Source organism: Colletotrichum chrysophilum, assembly GCF_026319265.1.
Source record: "Colletotrichum chrysophilum strain AFK26 chromosome Unknown scaffold_3, whole genome shotgun sequence".
Lineage (NCBI taxonomy): Eukaryota > Fungi > Ascomycota > Sordariomycetes > Glomerellales > Glomerellaceae > Colletotrichum > Colletotrichum chrysophilum.
The window spans coordinates 296,848-314,281 of record NW_026517290.1 but is presented as its reverse complement, the minus strand read 5'-3'; the positions used below and the strand labels follow the sequence as shown (position 1 = coordinate 314,281).

At 56.2% G+C, this 17,434-nt stretch overlaps 3 protein-coding genes across 3 annotated transcripts; 2 read left to right on the top strand and 1 right to left on the bottom strand.

Annotated features, from left to right (window-relative positions):
- Nucleotides 1–2,241: 2,241 nt before the first annotated feature.
- On the top strand, nt 2,242–3,082 carry COL26b_000749 (uncharacterized protein; the record flags this gene model as incomplete). The annotated part of the gene is made up of 2 exons (XM_053173714.1): nt 2,242–2,334; nt 2,414–3,082. 2 exons carry the CDS (start codon nt 2,242–2,244, stop codon nt 3,080–3,082), a joined length of 762 nt encoding a protein of 253 aa, XP_053042271.1.
- A 1,774-nt stretch (nt 3,083–4,856) lies between these two features.
- Nucleotides 4,857–6,822, bottom strand: GEM1 (ERMES complex Ca(2+)-binding regulatory GTPase gem1; the record flags this gene model as incomplete). The annotated part of the gene is made up of 2 exons (XM_053173713.1): nt 4,857–6,730; nt 6,813–6,822. The coding sequence occupies 2 exons, from the start codon at nt 6,820–6,822 to the stop codon at nt 4,857–4,859; spliced, it is 1,884 nt and encodes a 627-aa protein (XP_053042270.1).
- A 2,328-nt stretch (nt 6,823–9,150) lies between these two features.
- Nucleotides 9,151–11,396, top strand: COL26b_000747 (uncharacterized protein; the record flags this gene model as incomplete). Its single annotated transcript, XM_053173712.1, has 6 exons — nt 9,151–9,867; nt 9,921–10,088; nt 10,138–10,863; nt 10,974–11,114; nt 11,187–11,262; nt 11,335–11,396. 6 exons carry the CDS (start codon nt 9,151–9,153, stop codon nt 11,394–11,396), a joined length of 1,890 nt encoding a protein of 629 aa, XP_053042269.1.
- Between the last annotated feature and the right edge of the window lie 6,038 nt (nt 11,397–17,434).

Sequence of the window (17,434 nt, the reverse complement as noted above, 5' to 3'; positions counted from 1 at the left end):
GATGCCTCTCTTCAGCCGATATCTCTGATGGCACCGCTTTCTCGCCTTTCGGCCTAGCTCTTGGTCGCCCATCGAAATGACATCGAAACAGCATCGGGTGTCGCTGCGGGCTGCTACCGAGAATCGAGACTAACGCGGCCCCCATTGGTGCCAAACATACGGGGTCCAACCCAGACCACCAACCTGGCCCGAGGCAACCCCCCAGAATAACTCGTCGCTTTATGCCAGGGAACAGCACCTTTCTCCTCAGCTAAGGACGTGCCTTCTCCTCATCATCGGGTGCTGCCCGCGGGTTGACTGGCGTGACTGGTCGAGTTCGGAGTGGGAGGAGTCACTCGCCGCCAGCGCAGTCTTCCGAATCGAAGGGTTCCTTGAATTCCTCGACTTCTCCGGGGCTTGAGGCTCGAGGAATGTTACCCACAGGCATGCTGGGTCTGACGGTCGACCCCGGTGTTCCATGTCCTTCTCGAAGCATTGCACGCTGGGGCGGAACTGGAGACGAGGGGCTGGAGGCTTCACGCCAGCGCGCTGAAGACTGGCCACCTCTTGGCCTGTGGACGTGGTGGTGGCCCGACGGCCATGTCACCAGTCACCGCCTCGGGCCCCTATTCACCACCGGCGCTGCCGGCCGTCGTCTCCGTACCCCCGGGGTCATCTCCCAGACTCCCACTTTCGCCCCTTGAGCCCCTTTGCGACCTTGGGCCCGGGGGTCTCTTTTGATTTCAAGGCCTAACCAGCCCTGTATCCACTGCGCCAGCCCAGGCCGACCTGAATCGGTAATCTCATTTTAAACACCGAGGCCTCTTCCACTGAGGTGGTCTCTGAGTGCACAACCTGCCGTCTTTAATCCGCATATACTATGTACTGCGGTATGAGGTGCCCGCCCCTGTTCGCCATCGCATCCAACGGCGAAGCGCCCTAGCCGGCTCTGAAAAGACCAACTTGTGGAACAGCCAACCAGAAGCAGCCCATCTGCGATCGCAGCGTTGCATGCGGCATGCCATCCCATCCATCTGCCGCCTGCTGTCCGCCACTGATAAAGACCCGGCGCCGGTCGCCGCCCGTTGACCGTTGGCCGCCGCTGGCTACTGCCATCACGACCACGACCGGGTGTTGTGCGTCGTTCAACGACGAGTGGATTTCATATCCTCAGAACATCTCCTGTCGTCATCTTATCTTCTTCGCCTCCGTCATCACGTCCTGCACGCAGAAATCCCTCAATGACTCAAAAGTTTGCAATCATGCTTCGTCGTGTGTGCATGTTCCAGCGCGCGCAAGTGCCGTCGATCCAGCGATCAACCACCCCAATTCTCGCAGAATCCCAAATCCATGTGCCAGGCTGCGCTGGGTTGGCGTCAGTATCTGACTGTCGTCGAAAGGACGGATGCTCCCAAATAACAACACCAGACCAAAGAATCGCTCACACGCAAGACAAGTGACGGCTCGACCAAGTGGTGTGTGGCTTGATACCCCAAATGCTCACCCTCACAGATGCAACGCCCAGGGTCTGCGGTCTTCCTTGCATGCCAATCGGTCCATTCGGCGTATCGTTGGACGGCATATGCTGAACGATACAGACAGCCACTGGATGTGGCGGATTAAGAGTTGAAGGGGGGACAGAAGGTGGTCTGGCCTCGGCCTTGCATTGGTCATCCAGCGCGATCGACACTTCAGAGCACCTCAGAGTTCCCCGCGCCGCCACACCATCTCTGGAGCGCACGGGAGGCCTTGGCCAGGCTGACGTTGGCTGGAGCAGTCTGGGTGTGGTGTGGCAGCTCCTGGCAGCTCCAAGCAGCAGAGCACCGCACCGCACCGCAACGCAACGCAAAGCACCATACATACTTCGTCATCACACCTCTCAAACACCCAGAATTGCGCAGCACAACCCATATCTGCATGGACGTCGCACGCACTGAAAAGAATGCCATGACTACGGATCCCAGTCAAATGGCTTTCCGAGCCGTTACGCACTGGCTTCAAAGTCAGACTATGCCGGTATTCTACTGCACCACGCCGGCATTCCGCCTTCGAATGCCCTCAGAGCTGCTCAACGCTGACCCGCCATTATTACAGAGCCAACTGAGCAAGGTGCTAAGCCAACAAACGCAACCCCAACCGCCCCAGCAGGCAATACAATCGTCGCAGCTCAATAACGACGAAAAGGAAAGTCACGACAGCGCGAGGCGTGCCTCATCGACGAACCTGTGGACGAAACCGCTGCCCCAGCTTCCGCCCCCAAACATGTCCCTGTCCGGGAAAGTCGCCCTCGTCACTGGCGGCGCGCGAGGCATCGGAGCTGCCATCGCGCTGAAGCTTGCCCGGGAAGGTGCCAGAGTGCGTCTACCGATTCCACTCTTCTCGCTCGCAGTGTGAACAGCGGCTAAAGTTAGTTATATCATTTGCGCGAGTAAAGGTCGCATTCACCTTTGTCAATACGTCCTCAATAGCCAAGGCGCATGAGGTCATATCCGAGATCGAGGCCTGCGGGTCCTCCGCCACGGCCATCCAGGCCGACGTCTCCAAGCACCAGGAAAAGGTCGTCAAGCGCGCCATGATGGCCTTTGGCGTCACCAAGATTGACATTCTCGTCAATAATGCCGCGGCGACGCTCACCGCGACCCTCGACGACACCAGCCCCGAGGACTACGACCGCATCTTCAACACCAACACCCGCGCCGTCTTCTTCATGATGCAGGCCGCAAAGGCCCACATCGCCCCGGGCGGGCGCATCATCAACATCTCCTCCGTGGCGGCCCGCGCCGACACCCCGGGCAGCATGGCCTACGCCGGCAGCAAAGCGGCCGTCGAGGCCTTCACGCGTGTCGCCGCCCGCGAGATGGGGCAGGCACACGGCGTTACGGTCAACTGCATCAGCCCCGGGACCGTCAAGACGGAGATGTTCGACTCGCTGCCCGACGACCAGCGCAGCGCGGACCTGGAGCGGGCGACGCTCACGCCCGCGGAGGCGCGGCTGGGCGCCGTCGAAGACATTGCTGACGTTGTCGCCTTCGTGGCGAGCGATGAGTCCAGGTGGATTACGGGCACGGTCATCCCCGTCAACGGGGGCCGACTGATGAACTGACGAAGAGCAAAGGTGATTACATGCAAACGACGTTACGGCGGACCGACAGCTTATTTATGAGATTCCATTTCCTCTTCTGAACGACAAGGGTTGGTTGGGTTGGGTGGTTGTTGTTTCGGGTACAAAAAGTGTAAGATGTGAGTCTGAGACATTTCGGGTTCTTTTCTGGTAGGCGGGTCTTGGGTTTGTGTCATGGGATTCACCGGCCAGGTTGGGAATGCAGTCGGGAAACAAAGCCATGCAGTGTTACATACGGCTGGAATGTGTAGGATTCCCTGTGTCGGGCTTTACGATATCTATTATGGTTCTCCTTTTCGTTTTTCTTATGTTTACGCCCTTCCGTACACGGCTGGAAGCTAGCATCAATACCATTTCATGATGTTCTGTTTGGAGTTTCGTTCCAGGCGGGGCCTCCCGTGTTTGGTTTCTGTCTGGGAATGGACGATGCAGTCTGTTTCGGTAATCAGCGAGAGTTCCTATGAGGGCCGCAAGAATCCGCATCTTCACCAAAGCCTTGTTGTATGCGGAGCAAGAAGTCTATTGAGACAGCTGTGTCAAACGCGGCCCTCGTGGTATCTCAACAGTATGCAACTCCCAGACCCAATACAGGCAGGCGGACCCCCGGTGTCATGTCCCAGACCCACGATGATCTACTACATGCAGGCAGATGGATAGCATTCTGGCGTGCGTCCTCATCTTGTCTTTCCTGGGCACAAACACAGCCCCAGGATCTGACCATTTGGTGTGCCACCCAACTTTCCGGTCTTACCTGAAGCCACTACCTGAACGGAAGGAGGTAGGCAGATGCTTACACAAAAGGGCGTAATATGACTTGGGGCAGGTTCTCAATGTTTCTTCCTAGCTCCAAGCAACTGCCCTTATCCCATGGCAAAGAAGTATCAAAGAAAAGTGACAAGACAAATCTGCCCTCTTCTCCCTAGACACCACGCCATCCTTCAGCATGAGTCTGGCCATCTCGGTGCTCTCTCTCTCTCGCCTCCACGCCTCAATAACAAGCCACCACCGTGAACCCCTTCACGCCCAGCCCGACATCGAGGCGCATCCCCTGTCCACCCTGACCTCGAGCACGGGAGGGACAGCACTATATAACCCCCTCCAGCGCCCCAAATCCTCAACAAAAATCAGGAGCCCTGCTCCTCTACCCTTTAGGGCGTTCGACTCGGCCTGGCCGTAGTGGCGAAAGGCCTTGCTTGCTGGGTTGGCAGCAAAGGCACATGCCGCCGGGCCCGGTCGTTCGAATCAGGCTCGGTCCAACCGCCGGGCAACCTTTTTTTACCCTTTTTCTTTTCTTTTTTGATATGTGTTTTTGGTCATCTCTTTTGACAGCCACGAGTTCTGTGTATCGGAACGTCTAGTGTGAGCAGACAGACTGTGGAGGAAACGACGATGAGGCAGACCGAAATCATACAAAGTTTGTGGCGTTTGGGCTATTGTCACTGCGAGAGTAAGCAACCAATAGGTCAACAACGTCGTCGCATGTAAGAGCAATGGTTGGTTTGCCAATACAAAAGGAATACATACTACTACCGACACAAGAGAACTATCTTACACGAATAGGATCCTCAAGAGAAACTTGCCGGAGATAATGTTACAATTAGGTTGATTAGAGACTAAGATCCTGTTGTTTATATGTAGGGCGGAGTTGGGTATCATAATTGTGTGTTCCAACGGGCAATGACCAAGACTCCAGAATACGCGCCAACTCCCTGAAACGCAATTTGAAAGTGTGGACGGCACTGGTCAACCGTGCCCTCTAAGCTGATGTTGTTGATCGCCGCCAAATCATGAACGCGGCAATGCCAGCACACGCCGTAGCGCCCAGCGCGAGATACAGACTGGTCCTATCAGGAGGCGGCTCCTCGCTCCTCGGAAAAGCGGTGCTCGGGTTGGTTGCCGCGTCGGCCAAGGCGATGAAGAGCTCGCTGATGTTGTTCCACTTGACGGTGACGTGAAGCGGAGTGCTCATCATGAGGTTCGACGTGTACATGTCCGGCTGCATCTCGCTGCGCTGCATCGTCTTGTCCTTGTCCGCCTTCAAGGCGGTGTAGATGTTGGGGAGTTCGTCAAGCTGCGGGTAGCGTTTGCGCAGCTCGACAATGTGGGAGAATGAGTCGGGGTCCGACGAGTCGTATGCGTAGCAAATCAGGTCGCAGGCGTCAAGCTTGGCCTGGTTTTCTAGGATGGCAGGCTCCAGCTCGCCAAGCTCTTCGAGAATCATGTAGCACTGCTTTCCGCCCGGAAGCTCGACGCTGTTAACAGCCCGTCGTGGCTTAATCGTGGGCCGATACAGGTTGTCAAAAGGGCGGCTCAGAAACGCATCCAACAGCGACGACTTGCCAGCCCCAGAGGCACCGAGGACGTAGCAAAGCACCACGTTGCGCTCGACCTTGCCCGGGCGCCTTCTGCGCTTGCGTGACTTGGTGACTTTGAGAGCAGCGGTAGTTGTCTCGCGTGGGTTTGCAGGCTCAAAGCCCAGATACGCAAGATACTCAAGCGTCGTCTTGGGCTCCATGAACGTCGTCATGCTCCACTGTGCGAGCCACCCTTGCAGAGTGACGTGCCCTGCCTCGTTACGTACAGTTGAAGATGGGAACGACGTCTCAACCCAGGAAACAGGAAGTCCGGGTGTAGGTGCGAAGAGGGCTTCCAGCTCCTTGTCGTTCAGACCGCCGTCGTTGTCCTTATCGAACAGCAAGAAAAGGTCGACGAAGAAGCGGTAGCCGGCAGGGCTCAGCTCTGCCGAAGAGTACTCTGGCACATCAAACTTGGGGCGCAAGAAGCTGTCCTCTAGGCTCAAGCTGTCGGTATAGCGGAACTTGCGCAAGATGATCCATATCGTCTCGTGGCGGCCCTTCTCGGCGTAAATCTTGTTCAGCTGCAAGAATCCTCTCTGGTCTATGCCCTTCTCTGCCGACCAAGGCGACAGTGTCTTCGTGATGGAAAGCTTGATGTTATCGAGATCCTCGGCGGTCAACGGCTTATCGAAGCACCTGGCCTGGAACTCGTGCATCTCCTGGTCATTGAGGAAGCCATCCTGGTCCTTGTCACAAAGGTAGAAAATACGCTTCAATGCATCAACGCAGTTGGGCTTGAGGTTCCCCTCTTTGTAGTCGAATAGCGGGGCGATGGGGTGGGTGACGGCCTTCTGACACAGGAAGAAAACTTCGTTGACGTTCCGGTGCTCCCTCGCGCTCGACCTGATGCACGAGTCGATCTCGCGAAACTCGGCCATGACGGGTAGCATCTCGCCCTCGACCACCTGAGGTGTATTTCCATCGCCAGTCAAGTCGGACTTATTCGCACAGAGGACGACCGGGACGTTGACGCCGAGGGATCGGAAGTAGGGCATCCAGAAGAGAGCCACACGTTCGTAACTGTAGTGATCGGCATAGACGAGGAGGATGACGTTGCATTTGCGGATTTCTTTCCTCAACGTGGTGCGGTTCTGAGGCAGGGCGGAGGTATCGACGATGGTGGTGGTAACGTTTTCGGGGGTCCCGAGCTGGGGAGGGATGGTGATGGAGGGGAGGACGGCCTGGATCTTGTTGGAGATGAAGACGTCCTTGACCAGCGAGGCGATGAGGCTGGACTTTCCGGTGCCCTCGTCACCGCAAACGCAGATTCGGACTAGATGGAAGCAAGACAAGTCAGTTTCAAGCTCGGAGACAAACTGTCGAGGTCGGCCAGAGCTGTTCGTCAGGCCACCTACCAGAAGCCATGTTCGTGATCGTTGAAGCTTAATCAGAGGCAGAGAGAAAGCTTTATTGCGATGCCATGGCAGGGCGGTCTCAGAACGCTGTTGGAAGAGACTCGGGCGGACACGGCGATGGATGCTAGAAGCTCGAGGCTTGTGTGTACGATCGGTCGTGAGGAGTGCGGTGGTGGCTTTCTTCGGTTGAAGCAATGGAATGTAATCTGGGAAGCTCTGAAGCGGGTAGGACGGGAATCTGCAGGTTGACGGGGGTTGAGTTCGAATGACGACCTTAATTGCAAGGATGACTCTGGTGGGGGACAGCTGGAAAGGTGCTGCTGGTACCTTAAGGGATCGGTTAAGGTAGCGGCACCAGCGCCTTCGGGGATGCAAGACCCGCCCGAGAGAGCACCCGATCAGCGGATCAGCGCTGTGCGGTGCCTTGATAAGCGACCGATGTCCAATCCAGCGGGCTGAGTGCAGCACGACCCGACAGCAATGTCTTATCGTGCATGACTGTGGAATGCGTGCTTCTTGGTTGGTATCATGATTGGTGCCTTTTGCTGAAGATTTTGGAAGAAAAGGAGTCCTGAGCAGTTGTTACTCGGGCGGAAGAAGTGAATGAGTTCTCGATAGAGACAACTTTGCAGTGGTTGAGCTAGGGGAGCTTACCTGTGTACACACTCACACACAATACATTGTGGACTATGAACTCAACTTCAAATAACCATTGGTGCACCACCACCACGCATTGTTGATCCGCTTACAACCTCAGCAATGTCTGATACCTATCCAAATCATCTGCTCAACTCCACCTCATGTCCGATGTGTCTCAGTTGAACATATATGTGCAGCATGCCCCGTTCCTCGTAATGTCTATTACCATAGTCCTGAGTGGCCAAGCTCACTCAACAACAACTTGGTAGCAAATCTCGGTAACACGTCCCAAGACATATGAGGTGGTGCAGCAGACCAGTTCCAAAGATGCGTGTTTTGATGACGACTGACCCAATAGTCCGTTCTACTGACTGCGCCAATAAAACGGCCAACCCCTCCCCACCTCATGCATCCTGTGCCTGTCCAGTGTCGCTCAGGATGTGAAGCGACTGTCAATGGCCTCACAGCTCCTTCTCCAGCTTTTTGCTGCCTACCCCACACTTTTGCGCGGCCAGTCACCGACTCGGACTGACAGCAGGCCGGCCATTGGAACGTGGACTTTTCAATTAAACCCGGGCGTCAGGGACGACTCGCCTGGGCTCTGCAGCGTCACTCCAGAGGTGCTGCCACCCCCGCCAAAATGGAGCAGCCGCCCACCACTCACGTCGCAGCAATCCTTCTCCGGACCCCAGGCTGACCTTGACCTGCCCTCACGGGGCCCATGGTCAATGAAGCAGGTGCAGCCAACTTGGATGGCTTATCCTGGAGGACACACACGCAAGAACGACATGGCTGACCAGTGATCCCCAGGGCCTACCTTACCTGCAGTAGGTAGCGCCCCCGGGGCCATGGAAGGCGGGGACACGAACCAGAACAGAAAAGAAGGGAACCACCACCAGCACGTCGCTGGGTTGGGGTTGATTATTCCATCCTGCCCTGCCCTTTTCCACTTCGACACCTCCAGTTCCAGCTCTAGCTCCAACTCCAAATCCTGCTCCAACCAACCGAACCGAACCCAAGGAAGGCTCTTGTTCCTTGCCTTGAACCCCCTCCCCCAACCTCGCCTGCGCCGTATTAAAGACTCCCGCCCTCGCCTACCTTGCATGAGGTCGCCAGGTCTGTTCAAGAACCTCTAGAGTTCGTCTGGTCGTTGGCGCAGCGGACCACCACTTCCTCCTCCTCTTCGCCAATCCTTCAGCCCCGACCTCGCTGCCATTCGATCAACGAACTTTCCGCGAAGCCTCACTTCCTGTCGCATACTGCGCAGCACCCTCTGTGCGACCTTCCCGAAGCGTCCGTCCTCGTTATCAGCCTCCACCGCCCCGGTGCCGCACGCAAAACCTCCCAAAACCTCCACTGCAGCTGCCGCCAGTGACGTGAGGCGGAGCCGACGACGAACCACCTTCCCGAACCCCGACCTGTAATCACCTCAATTCTGCTGCGACTGTCGCGTGCTTCCTTCCTTCTCGTCCAATTCGTAACTGCATTCCCATAGATCGTAGGAAACTTAATCGCCCATCATGTTGTAAGTACCCGACGTAACCTCATCGTACTCTGCGTCCATCGGATACGCGCTTCGTGTAACCTCGACGGCCATCCATTGCACAGCATCGCAGCACTATACGCACACTGCCAAGCACTCTTACAGCACATTTCAACCTCATAAGAACCCCGGCTGACTGTCTGCCCTCGTGCGACCATGAACAACAGCGTCCTGCCCCCTCCCCCGCGATACCCATCGCATTCGGGTGCCTATGGCACTCTCGGCCCAGGCATCGCTCCCATGATCGAGACGAACAACATCCTTTCCAACCCCGAAGGCCCGGAGTACCAATTCCTGGTCGGAGAGGGAACTTATGTTCTCAAGGAGGACCTTCACCTCGCGACGCCCCCGCCCCATCCTTCCGAAGCTCCCGTCGTGAACCCGAACCCGCTTGCGACGAACCCACAGCCTGCGACCGCCGGCACGAAGCTCTCCCTCATAAGCCTGGACATGCGTGCCGCGCCGCCCTTCTTCTACAAGGGCTCGTCGGCCACGACGTTGTCCCTCACCGGCGATATTAAGGAACATCCTAACGAGGATCGGTACTCGACTGAGGCTGGGCTCAGCAGCGACGGTGGTGGCGGGACCTCGTTGAGCGATGCGCAGCCCAATTCCATGACAATGATTGCCGCGGCGCCGGCATTTGGCGACGGCAACACGGCGCTCGCGCCTGCCAACACGAAAGACGCTGCGAAGAAGAAGGTGCCGAAGCCCAAGAACAACATGACTAAGAGCAACTCGTCGTTCATTTCTAGAGTAATTGTAAACGAGAGCCTTGCCAAGAAGCTTCAAGAGCGGCCGACGGATGGAGTCTTTGCTTTTGCCAACATTAACCGTGCTTTCCAATGGCTAGATTTGTCGTCGGCGTCAAAGGTATGGTTTGCGCCAACTAGCTTCTGCGCGGAGCCTACACTGACATGCGGCAGGCGGACTACTTGACTAAGATTCTGTTCACCAAGGCTCACTGCCTCTGCCACGACGTCAACACGATCACGAAGAGCATATCGCATATCGATGTAATTATGGGATTCTCCACTGGCGAAATCATCTGGTGGGAGCCGGTATCACAACGGTATACCCGTTTGAACAAGAACGTAAGTCCCAGGTCTCTGGTGGTTGCAGTCAGGCAATTGACTTTATCAGGGTATCATCAATGGCACGCCGGTGTCAGAAATCAGGTGGATTCCTGGATCCGAGAGCCTCTTTCTGGCAGCGCACATGGACGGTTCATTGGTGGTGTACGACAAGGACAAGGAGGACGCCCAGTTTTCGCCAGAGGAAGAGCTCGCGGCCAACGGCACGCCCAATGGGGAGAGCGAGGCAACAAGTAACGTCAACCACAACCTCAAGATCCAAATCAACAAGTCGATTCAATCCAAGAATCAAAAGACGAACCCGGTAGCATCATGGAAGCTATCTAACCAGCGAATCAATGCCTTCGCCTTCAGCCCCGACAACCGTCATCTGGCCGTGGTATCGGAGGATGGCTCTCTCCGTATCATTGACTACTTGAAGGAGGAGTACGTCCACCAATCTTACCCTCAGGGTTCTCCGGGGACGAGCCCGCTGACATGTGATAACAGACTGCTGGATCTCTATCATTCTTACTACGGTGGCTTCATCAGCGTCTGCTGGTCTCCGGACGGCAAGTACGTGCTCACGGGCGGCCAGGACGACCTAATCTCCATCTGGTCTGTCGAGGAATCAGCCATTGTGGCGCGCTGTCAAGGCCATCAGTCTTGGGTGACGTCCGTAGCGTTCGACCCGTGGCGCTGCGACGACAGGAACTACCGTTTCGGCAGTGTCGGCGAAGATTGCAGATTGTGTCTCTGGGATTTCAACGTCGGCATGCTTCACAGGCCCAAAGCGGTACGTTATTCTTGACCCAAAAACGCAGACGCGGGAAAGCTGACGAACGGGAATAGGCTTCCGTTCACCACCGGGGTTCCGTGTCCTCACGCTTTGCCAATCCCTTGCAGAGGCAGGAAACAGCGAACACATCAGCGAGCCGCATCCGGTCCAACTCAACCCTATCGGGCGGTGCCGTCGACGACGAAGAGAACACCGTTGTGCATGCCGTAGAGCCGCGTGCGCGAATTGCCATGCTTCCCCCCGTATCCGTATGTTTACATTTTGCTGTTAACGTTGCAGCTGCTTGTTTTGAAGCTTTCTGTTTGCTGACCTGCTCGCAGTCCAAAGCACTTGATACCCACCCTCTATGCTGGCTTGAATTCACAGAAGAAGCCATCATCACCAGCTGCAAGTCAGGTAAGTTTGACCTCACGCCGACAGCATCAGGAAAATAAAAAAGCCGCCGTGCTGACATGGGTGCAAAAACAGGCCACATCCGGACGTGGAACAGGCCGACAGATGCTCCGGTGCCGAAGGAGGGAGCATCTTAGATGGCGTTGGTTTTACATTTTGTTTCGACGCAGATATACTAGAACTCGGGTGTATGAATAGCAATTGCGCCAACAGTGGCTCGAAAAATCCAACGAGCAATTACGCTTCACGCTTCAGGGTCCGACACGAAAATAATTATGCACGCAGGAAACTATTCAAGTGGCAGGCGGTAGTGTTTGCGGTTCGAAATCGTGATGTACGCGTCTCTCATGAGGACGGGATGATCATGACGTTCGCTGTGCATGTGAATGAGGATCAAGATGTCAGAGCTTCCCACCGCAGGACCCTTTGAGACAAAAGTCTGCATCTGCTGCACAATCGAGATGCGGCTCCGTGGTGGGCTCGACATGGCTGGCTGGACCCGCGGTCCCTTGGTCTCTCGGGTCACCCCTGGGAGGGAGCTCTGGCTAATTAGTCTCTGCCTGCCTGCCACCAGGCGGGCGTGGGGGTCCCACCAACCGCCGCCGCCGCTGCTGCTTTCGTGCACTCGTGTCGCCACAGGGCCCGGGTGCACTAAGATGCGGTTGCCAGGTGGTATCGCACGCGGAAGACCGGCCGGCGAGACGTCCTGGTCCACGCACGAAAAGAAGTCGGAAGGAAAGTCGAACGGTTCGCGTGGTTAAACGTTCTTAAGGTGCCGCCTACCCCCTGGTCTGATAGAGATAGGCAACGTCCAGAATTCTGGAACATGTCGAATGCGAATATCGAATGGGCTATGCCCTTTCCTCGAGGATTCGATTGGGTGCGTGTTGGTCTTGAAGCAAGGAAAGGTAATTCCCGATTCTCCACCGCGTTATGATATGCGACGAGGAATAGGGAAAAGGGTGTCGCAGTAACAACCAAGGGGGTACATTGGAAAACCACTCAAATCTTGTGAAACTTTGCAAAGCTTGTGCGGATACCTTTTTCACATGCTGTTGATACTGAACCCTGATACGGCGGCGACATAAGCTTGAGGCTGAAAGGGCAGACTGATAGGCTTGTTGGATGTCGTTGATGGAGACTTTTCAGTGGTGCAGCCGCAATGCGTGTATTATGCAGTAGCATCGCGCAAGAGGCTGCCCTGGCGTCTTGAAGTGTATCCATATGCAGGCGTACCGGGAGATCCACGTGCATGCGAGGGACATTTTTGAATTTTTTTCTCTCTGGTTGGGTTTTGGTGGTGAGCCCCTCTCTTGGTGACAAGGCGTAATCGGAGGCGTAGGCGTAGGCGTAGATAACGGGAAGCCGATCCACTTTGAGCGGTTTGTGTGCAGGTCCAACAACAGAGTTTAAAAGACATGAGAGGTCGGAAAACCGAGCCAGGAGGCAAGGCTGAAGACTGGGTCCCACACCGTGGCTTAAGGTGAGCTCATGAGAGGTCGGATTGCGGTCTCCTGCATAGTGCGGCCGGCGGGTATCAAGGTTCACGTCTCGATGCTTGTAATCAGTGAGACGCGCCCCCTTGGTTTTTCACCGCTGCAAAGGGCCGATGGTGAGAGATTTCGGCGCGCGGTGGGGATGGGAAGCGGTAGTTGGCGAGATTTCAGATGGGGCTAAGCTTCGTGAGTCAGCTTGGTGCCCGAGATGGGCCATCGAGGCTCAAGATGGTTGAAACGATGGGCCTGTTTGGGTATTCGGACCTTTGCGAGCTCATCGCCGTGTATGGCGACAGGGAGACGCACGCTCTGCACCAGCTTCCAATAGGCCTGCCGCACTTTTCGGACGGTCAAATTAAAACGGTGCGGTGCAAGATTTCCGGACGACCCGCTCGCTGGGTTCCGACGGACCTCAGTCGATTACGCACGCAGGCGAACATGAGCAGTGAACGATGCTCAGGCCATGATGTGCGCTGAGGCGAGGCCGGAGCAGCCCAGACGAGACGACGGAGAAAACACATGCGCTGCACGCTGAGGTAAGGGCCAAAGAGACTGCGACCTGCGCAAGAGATGTCATGTTGATATCAGTGGGTCCCGACTGATCTGACATCAGGAGCAAGCATGATGCTATCTTTGCACACGCCCAGGGTGGTGGTGTAGTGGAGACCCGTGGCTGCGGATGCCATCTGCGGCAGTCGGCGAGCTGGGCCGTTGGGACGCCATGTTTGCTCAGAGCAACCTGAAAATTGCGCTAACCACACCGCGTGCTGTTGGAACCTCGATTCTGCCATCGTGACCCTGGACGTTCTTTGGGTGTTGGGCCTTGGTTCCTTGCAAAAAGTGAAGGGCCTCGTCTCGCGTTTCCATGAAACTTGGCCGAGCGGGCCAACCGCTCTTTGCAGGTGAACGTCCATTCGTGCTGGTGGTGGGTAATGGTTTGAGCTCGCTTCTGCTAGCTACCCGCCCTCTGCGCCGGTTTGTATCCGTGGACTGGGATATCTTGAGCCTCGAGATAGTGCATCATGCAGCAAAGATATGCTGACACCATTCAAAGTCTCTCCGAATTGCAAGCCAAGGCAAAAGAGCGGGCGTTGTATGAGTGGCCAGCCTAACACGGCACAGCGTTGCGCAACTTCAGGCAAGACCATAGACAGGATTCACGGGAACCAAAAAAGCTTGACTGTAGCGACGGGTAGCTGCAGCCAATTGAGTTAGCATGGTGCCGGTCGAGTATGAGATTGAGGTTCGCCGTGACACAATCTCGACTAGCAGTTCGGTGAGGGTGTGCCCAGGCATTCCATCCCAAGCACGGTCTGACTAGAACCAAGATGGCCGGAGGATCACGGCGAATGACCGCCATAGACCGAGACTCATGTCCGTATCTTGAAAGAATATCGCTCGGCGTACGTCCGGACTCGGTGCGGATTCGGACCGCTGCACGGTGGTTTTGCGTTTTAGTGTAATTTTGCCGTTATCTTGGAGCCATTCCTCCTAGTGCGTTGCCTATTGGCTGCCAGCCACCGTGGGCGTGGACGCGTGAAAAAAAGTCTCACACACTCGGAGAAAAAAAAAACCAAAGCAGGGTTGAAGGCGCCATCGCTTGAATTTCAGCGAAGAATCCACAGCGAGTCGGTGAACGGCCCGTTCGATTTTCGCTTCTGTCGGTCTTGTTTCCCCCTATTGGAAGGGTTCTGAAAGCCCTCGAAACTGGAGACGAGTCGCAGTGTGAACGGTACTTGCCGCAATATCGTATGGTGATGAATTGATTCCTGTTTCCGCTTCATATGCTTCGTCATGCACGCTGAAGTGGCAGTCGAGGACGCAAGGCGCTGCTAGCGCGGCATCGTGAGTCCAAATTGACGGCCGGGACTTGACGGGATGGCAAGACAGGCCACCTTGGGCCCTTGGCTCGCGATCCAGGAGCAAAAGGCCCCTTCGCTAAGAACTGGAACGAGAAACGACGGGATCCCGGTTTGCAGGCAGCACAGGCTGGTGCTTATCGGTGGGGATTTCACCGAACCCTCAATCCAGGAGAAATTCCCATCGCAGGGCTCGGGCCAGCTGCCAAACTGCCTTCCGTGTCTCCTGGTGACGATCTCCCAAGCAGACTGGGTCCCGACCAGGGGGTGACAGAGCACTCGACGCAGTGGATTGGATCCCTGCTCCAGAACGAGATGCCCAGACCAGGAGACCGGCTCGGCGTACGGGCTGGAAGGTCTGGAAGGACCTTTGTCTGCTGAGAATGCTGCATGCGGCATACTGAACCGTGAAAACGGGCCTGCCAGAGGTGCTGGATAAATTGGCCTGCATCGACTTCCCGCCAGCCTGCAGATGCCAATACGGAGGGGTCATGCCCCCAATGTGTGAGACTCTCTGGTTCATCTGGCAGCCAAGTTGCGAGACCCCCAAAAGGCCGTCATGAGGCGCAGAATCGTAGAGGCGCGGGACGGTGTTTCTGCTGCCGGGTTCCCCGTGTGATGGACTGCGCGGGATACCGCCCGCACTCCCGCCCGAACATATCGTGAGATTTTGGCCATCAGGTGCAGGCTGAGGTTGCGGGGATGGTTCGGTGAAGGGAAGCAATCTGCCTAGCTATACTGCAGGTCTTGATGTCGCACATGGCGATGGAGAAGCAAGTGCTGATCATGGTCTGAATGCCACTTCAGATGCGGGCTTAGGGACAACCCCGCGTCGCCCTCCTCCTCGGTCTCCTGATTGACTCTGCCCATGACCGCCGGCTGCATCGCCTTGGAGGCGGCAATGTGAACCATTTGGCCTCGACGTGTCCATCATCGTCGATATGAGTAGTGGGGGTCCGCCAATCATGCCCGTACAGAGCGCAAACAAGCATCACTTTCGTTGGCTGTAGTGAGTGATGGGCAATAGGCATGGCGAGAACGGAACCCAGGCAAGGCAGATTGGCAGCTGAACAGACAACAAGCCTCCAGACGTCGAGCCTTGGCTCTTTCCGTTTCATGAAGACGGGCGAGGCGGGTGTCGAAGCCACGTTTGGTGACGATGGCGTTTTCGAGGCGGTCTGCTGGCGCTTTGTGACTAGATTAGGCCGTTGTCTTAGCTACCTGCCCGCGATGAGATATCCGAACCAACAAGGGCGAGGCAGGGATCGGGCGGCGAGAGACGGTCTGACGGTCAGCGAGACAACTACCACCGCACACCGCAGGGCAGTACCTGGATTCTGTAAGGGACTCTGCGCCTACCTTCGTACCCTTACCTGCGGGATGTAGGAATAGACGCCGGGCGAACATCGGATCCGTAATGTACGGAAGGAAGCTCGGATTGCTGGATTGGGAACAGAACAAGGACAGGCAGGCGAGGCAGAATAGAAAAACATCCCACGCAGACCCACCCAACCAACTTCTTGCTTCGAGAACGGGCGTCTTGGTGTCAAGCAGACAGGCAGTCATTACCTGGAACATTGATATTGCAGCGGGCAGGCGGGAGGCGACAGCATTGTGGCGGACAATCAGCTTGGCGCCGCCAGGCAATTGGTGGAGGAGGGCAGAAGTCTGAACGGGAGGGAGGTCAAGCCAAGCAAGCGCGCAAGGAAAGATGGGTGCCACCGTGCCAAGACATTGGAAGCACACACTCACAGCGCAGCTCCACAGCTTCCATCTGGCTTCCATTTCCATGGCACGATTCATGCAGGGGCCAATCAGTGGCGATGGGCGGTGGCAGTGATTGGCAGCCCTCGGCCATCCGTCGCCTTATCCGTGATCCGTCAGATGAACGGCGGGAGGCGGCAAGACCGTCTCTTTTGTGTGTGTCCTTTAGGTTGAAGCTCGGCTGTTGATACTGACTCTTGCTCTGCTTTGCAATAGCCAGGTTCTGTTGCAGCGATGATGAAGTCACCGCGGAATCTCGCAACTGCGGCCACCAATCGCAGTTCGCTAGAGGGAGCAAGAGAGCGCACAATGGGTTAATTAGGCTTCGTTCGTAGCGGGCGCTCCTGTTCGGAGATTCCATGTCTTTCTTGGCGCGGTGCATCGGCGACTTGGACTTCTCACCGTGTGCTTTGCAGCTTTGCAGTCCAGCCCAGTCGTTAATTAGGTTGCCGGTGAAAAGAGGCGCCCACGCAGGATCGCAGCCGGGCGCAGTTGCCGAAAAGCTCCAATCAGGCCAGACGCCAGACTCAGGGCAGAGCAGTTGCAGGCGCTCGAACCATGTGTTCCGATTCCAGTTGCTTTTTTCCTTCATCGTCACTCTCTTTCCCCTGTCTGTCTCTCTTACGCATGGGTTGTCGCATTTTAGGTAATTTTCTTGGTTTCGCCAACAGGCTAGCTGATGCATCGTGACCACATGAGCAACGGGAATTTGACGAGTTGCCGTCCATCACCCAAATGAGGCAGAAATCTACCAATCTGACGATAATTCGTTGTCACGATAATCGTAGATACGACCGACCTATCGGACGCAATTACGAAAGCAGGTATTTTGTATTACATGGCGCATCGTCAAAGGGAGCCGCCAAGCCGGACAGCTAAGGCAGCCCACCCCTCAGGTAGAGCACGCCGTGGCTGCGGGCTTTCTTAAGCCCACACCAGCCCTAAGCACCATCAGCACCATTCGCACCGTCTCCGACGCGGATGGAGGGAGGGACGGAGAGATGCCGCGCCTCGTCGGACCTCTAGTGATGGCGGTGGTGATGGTAGTGATATTGA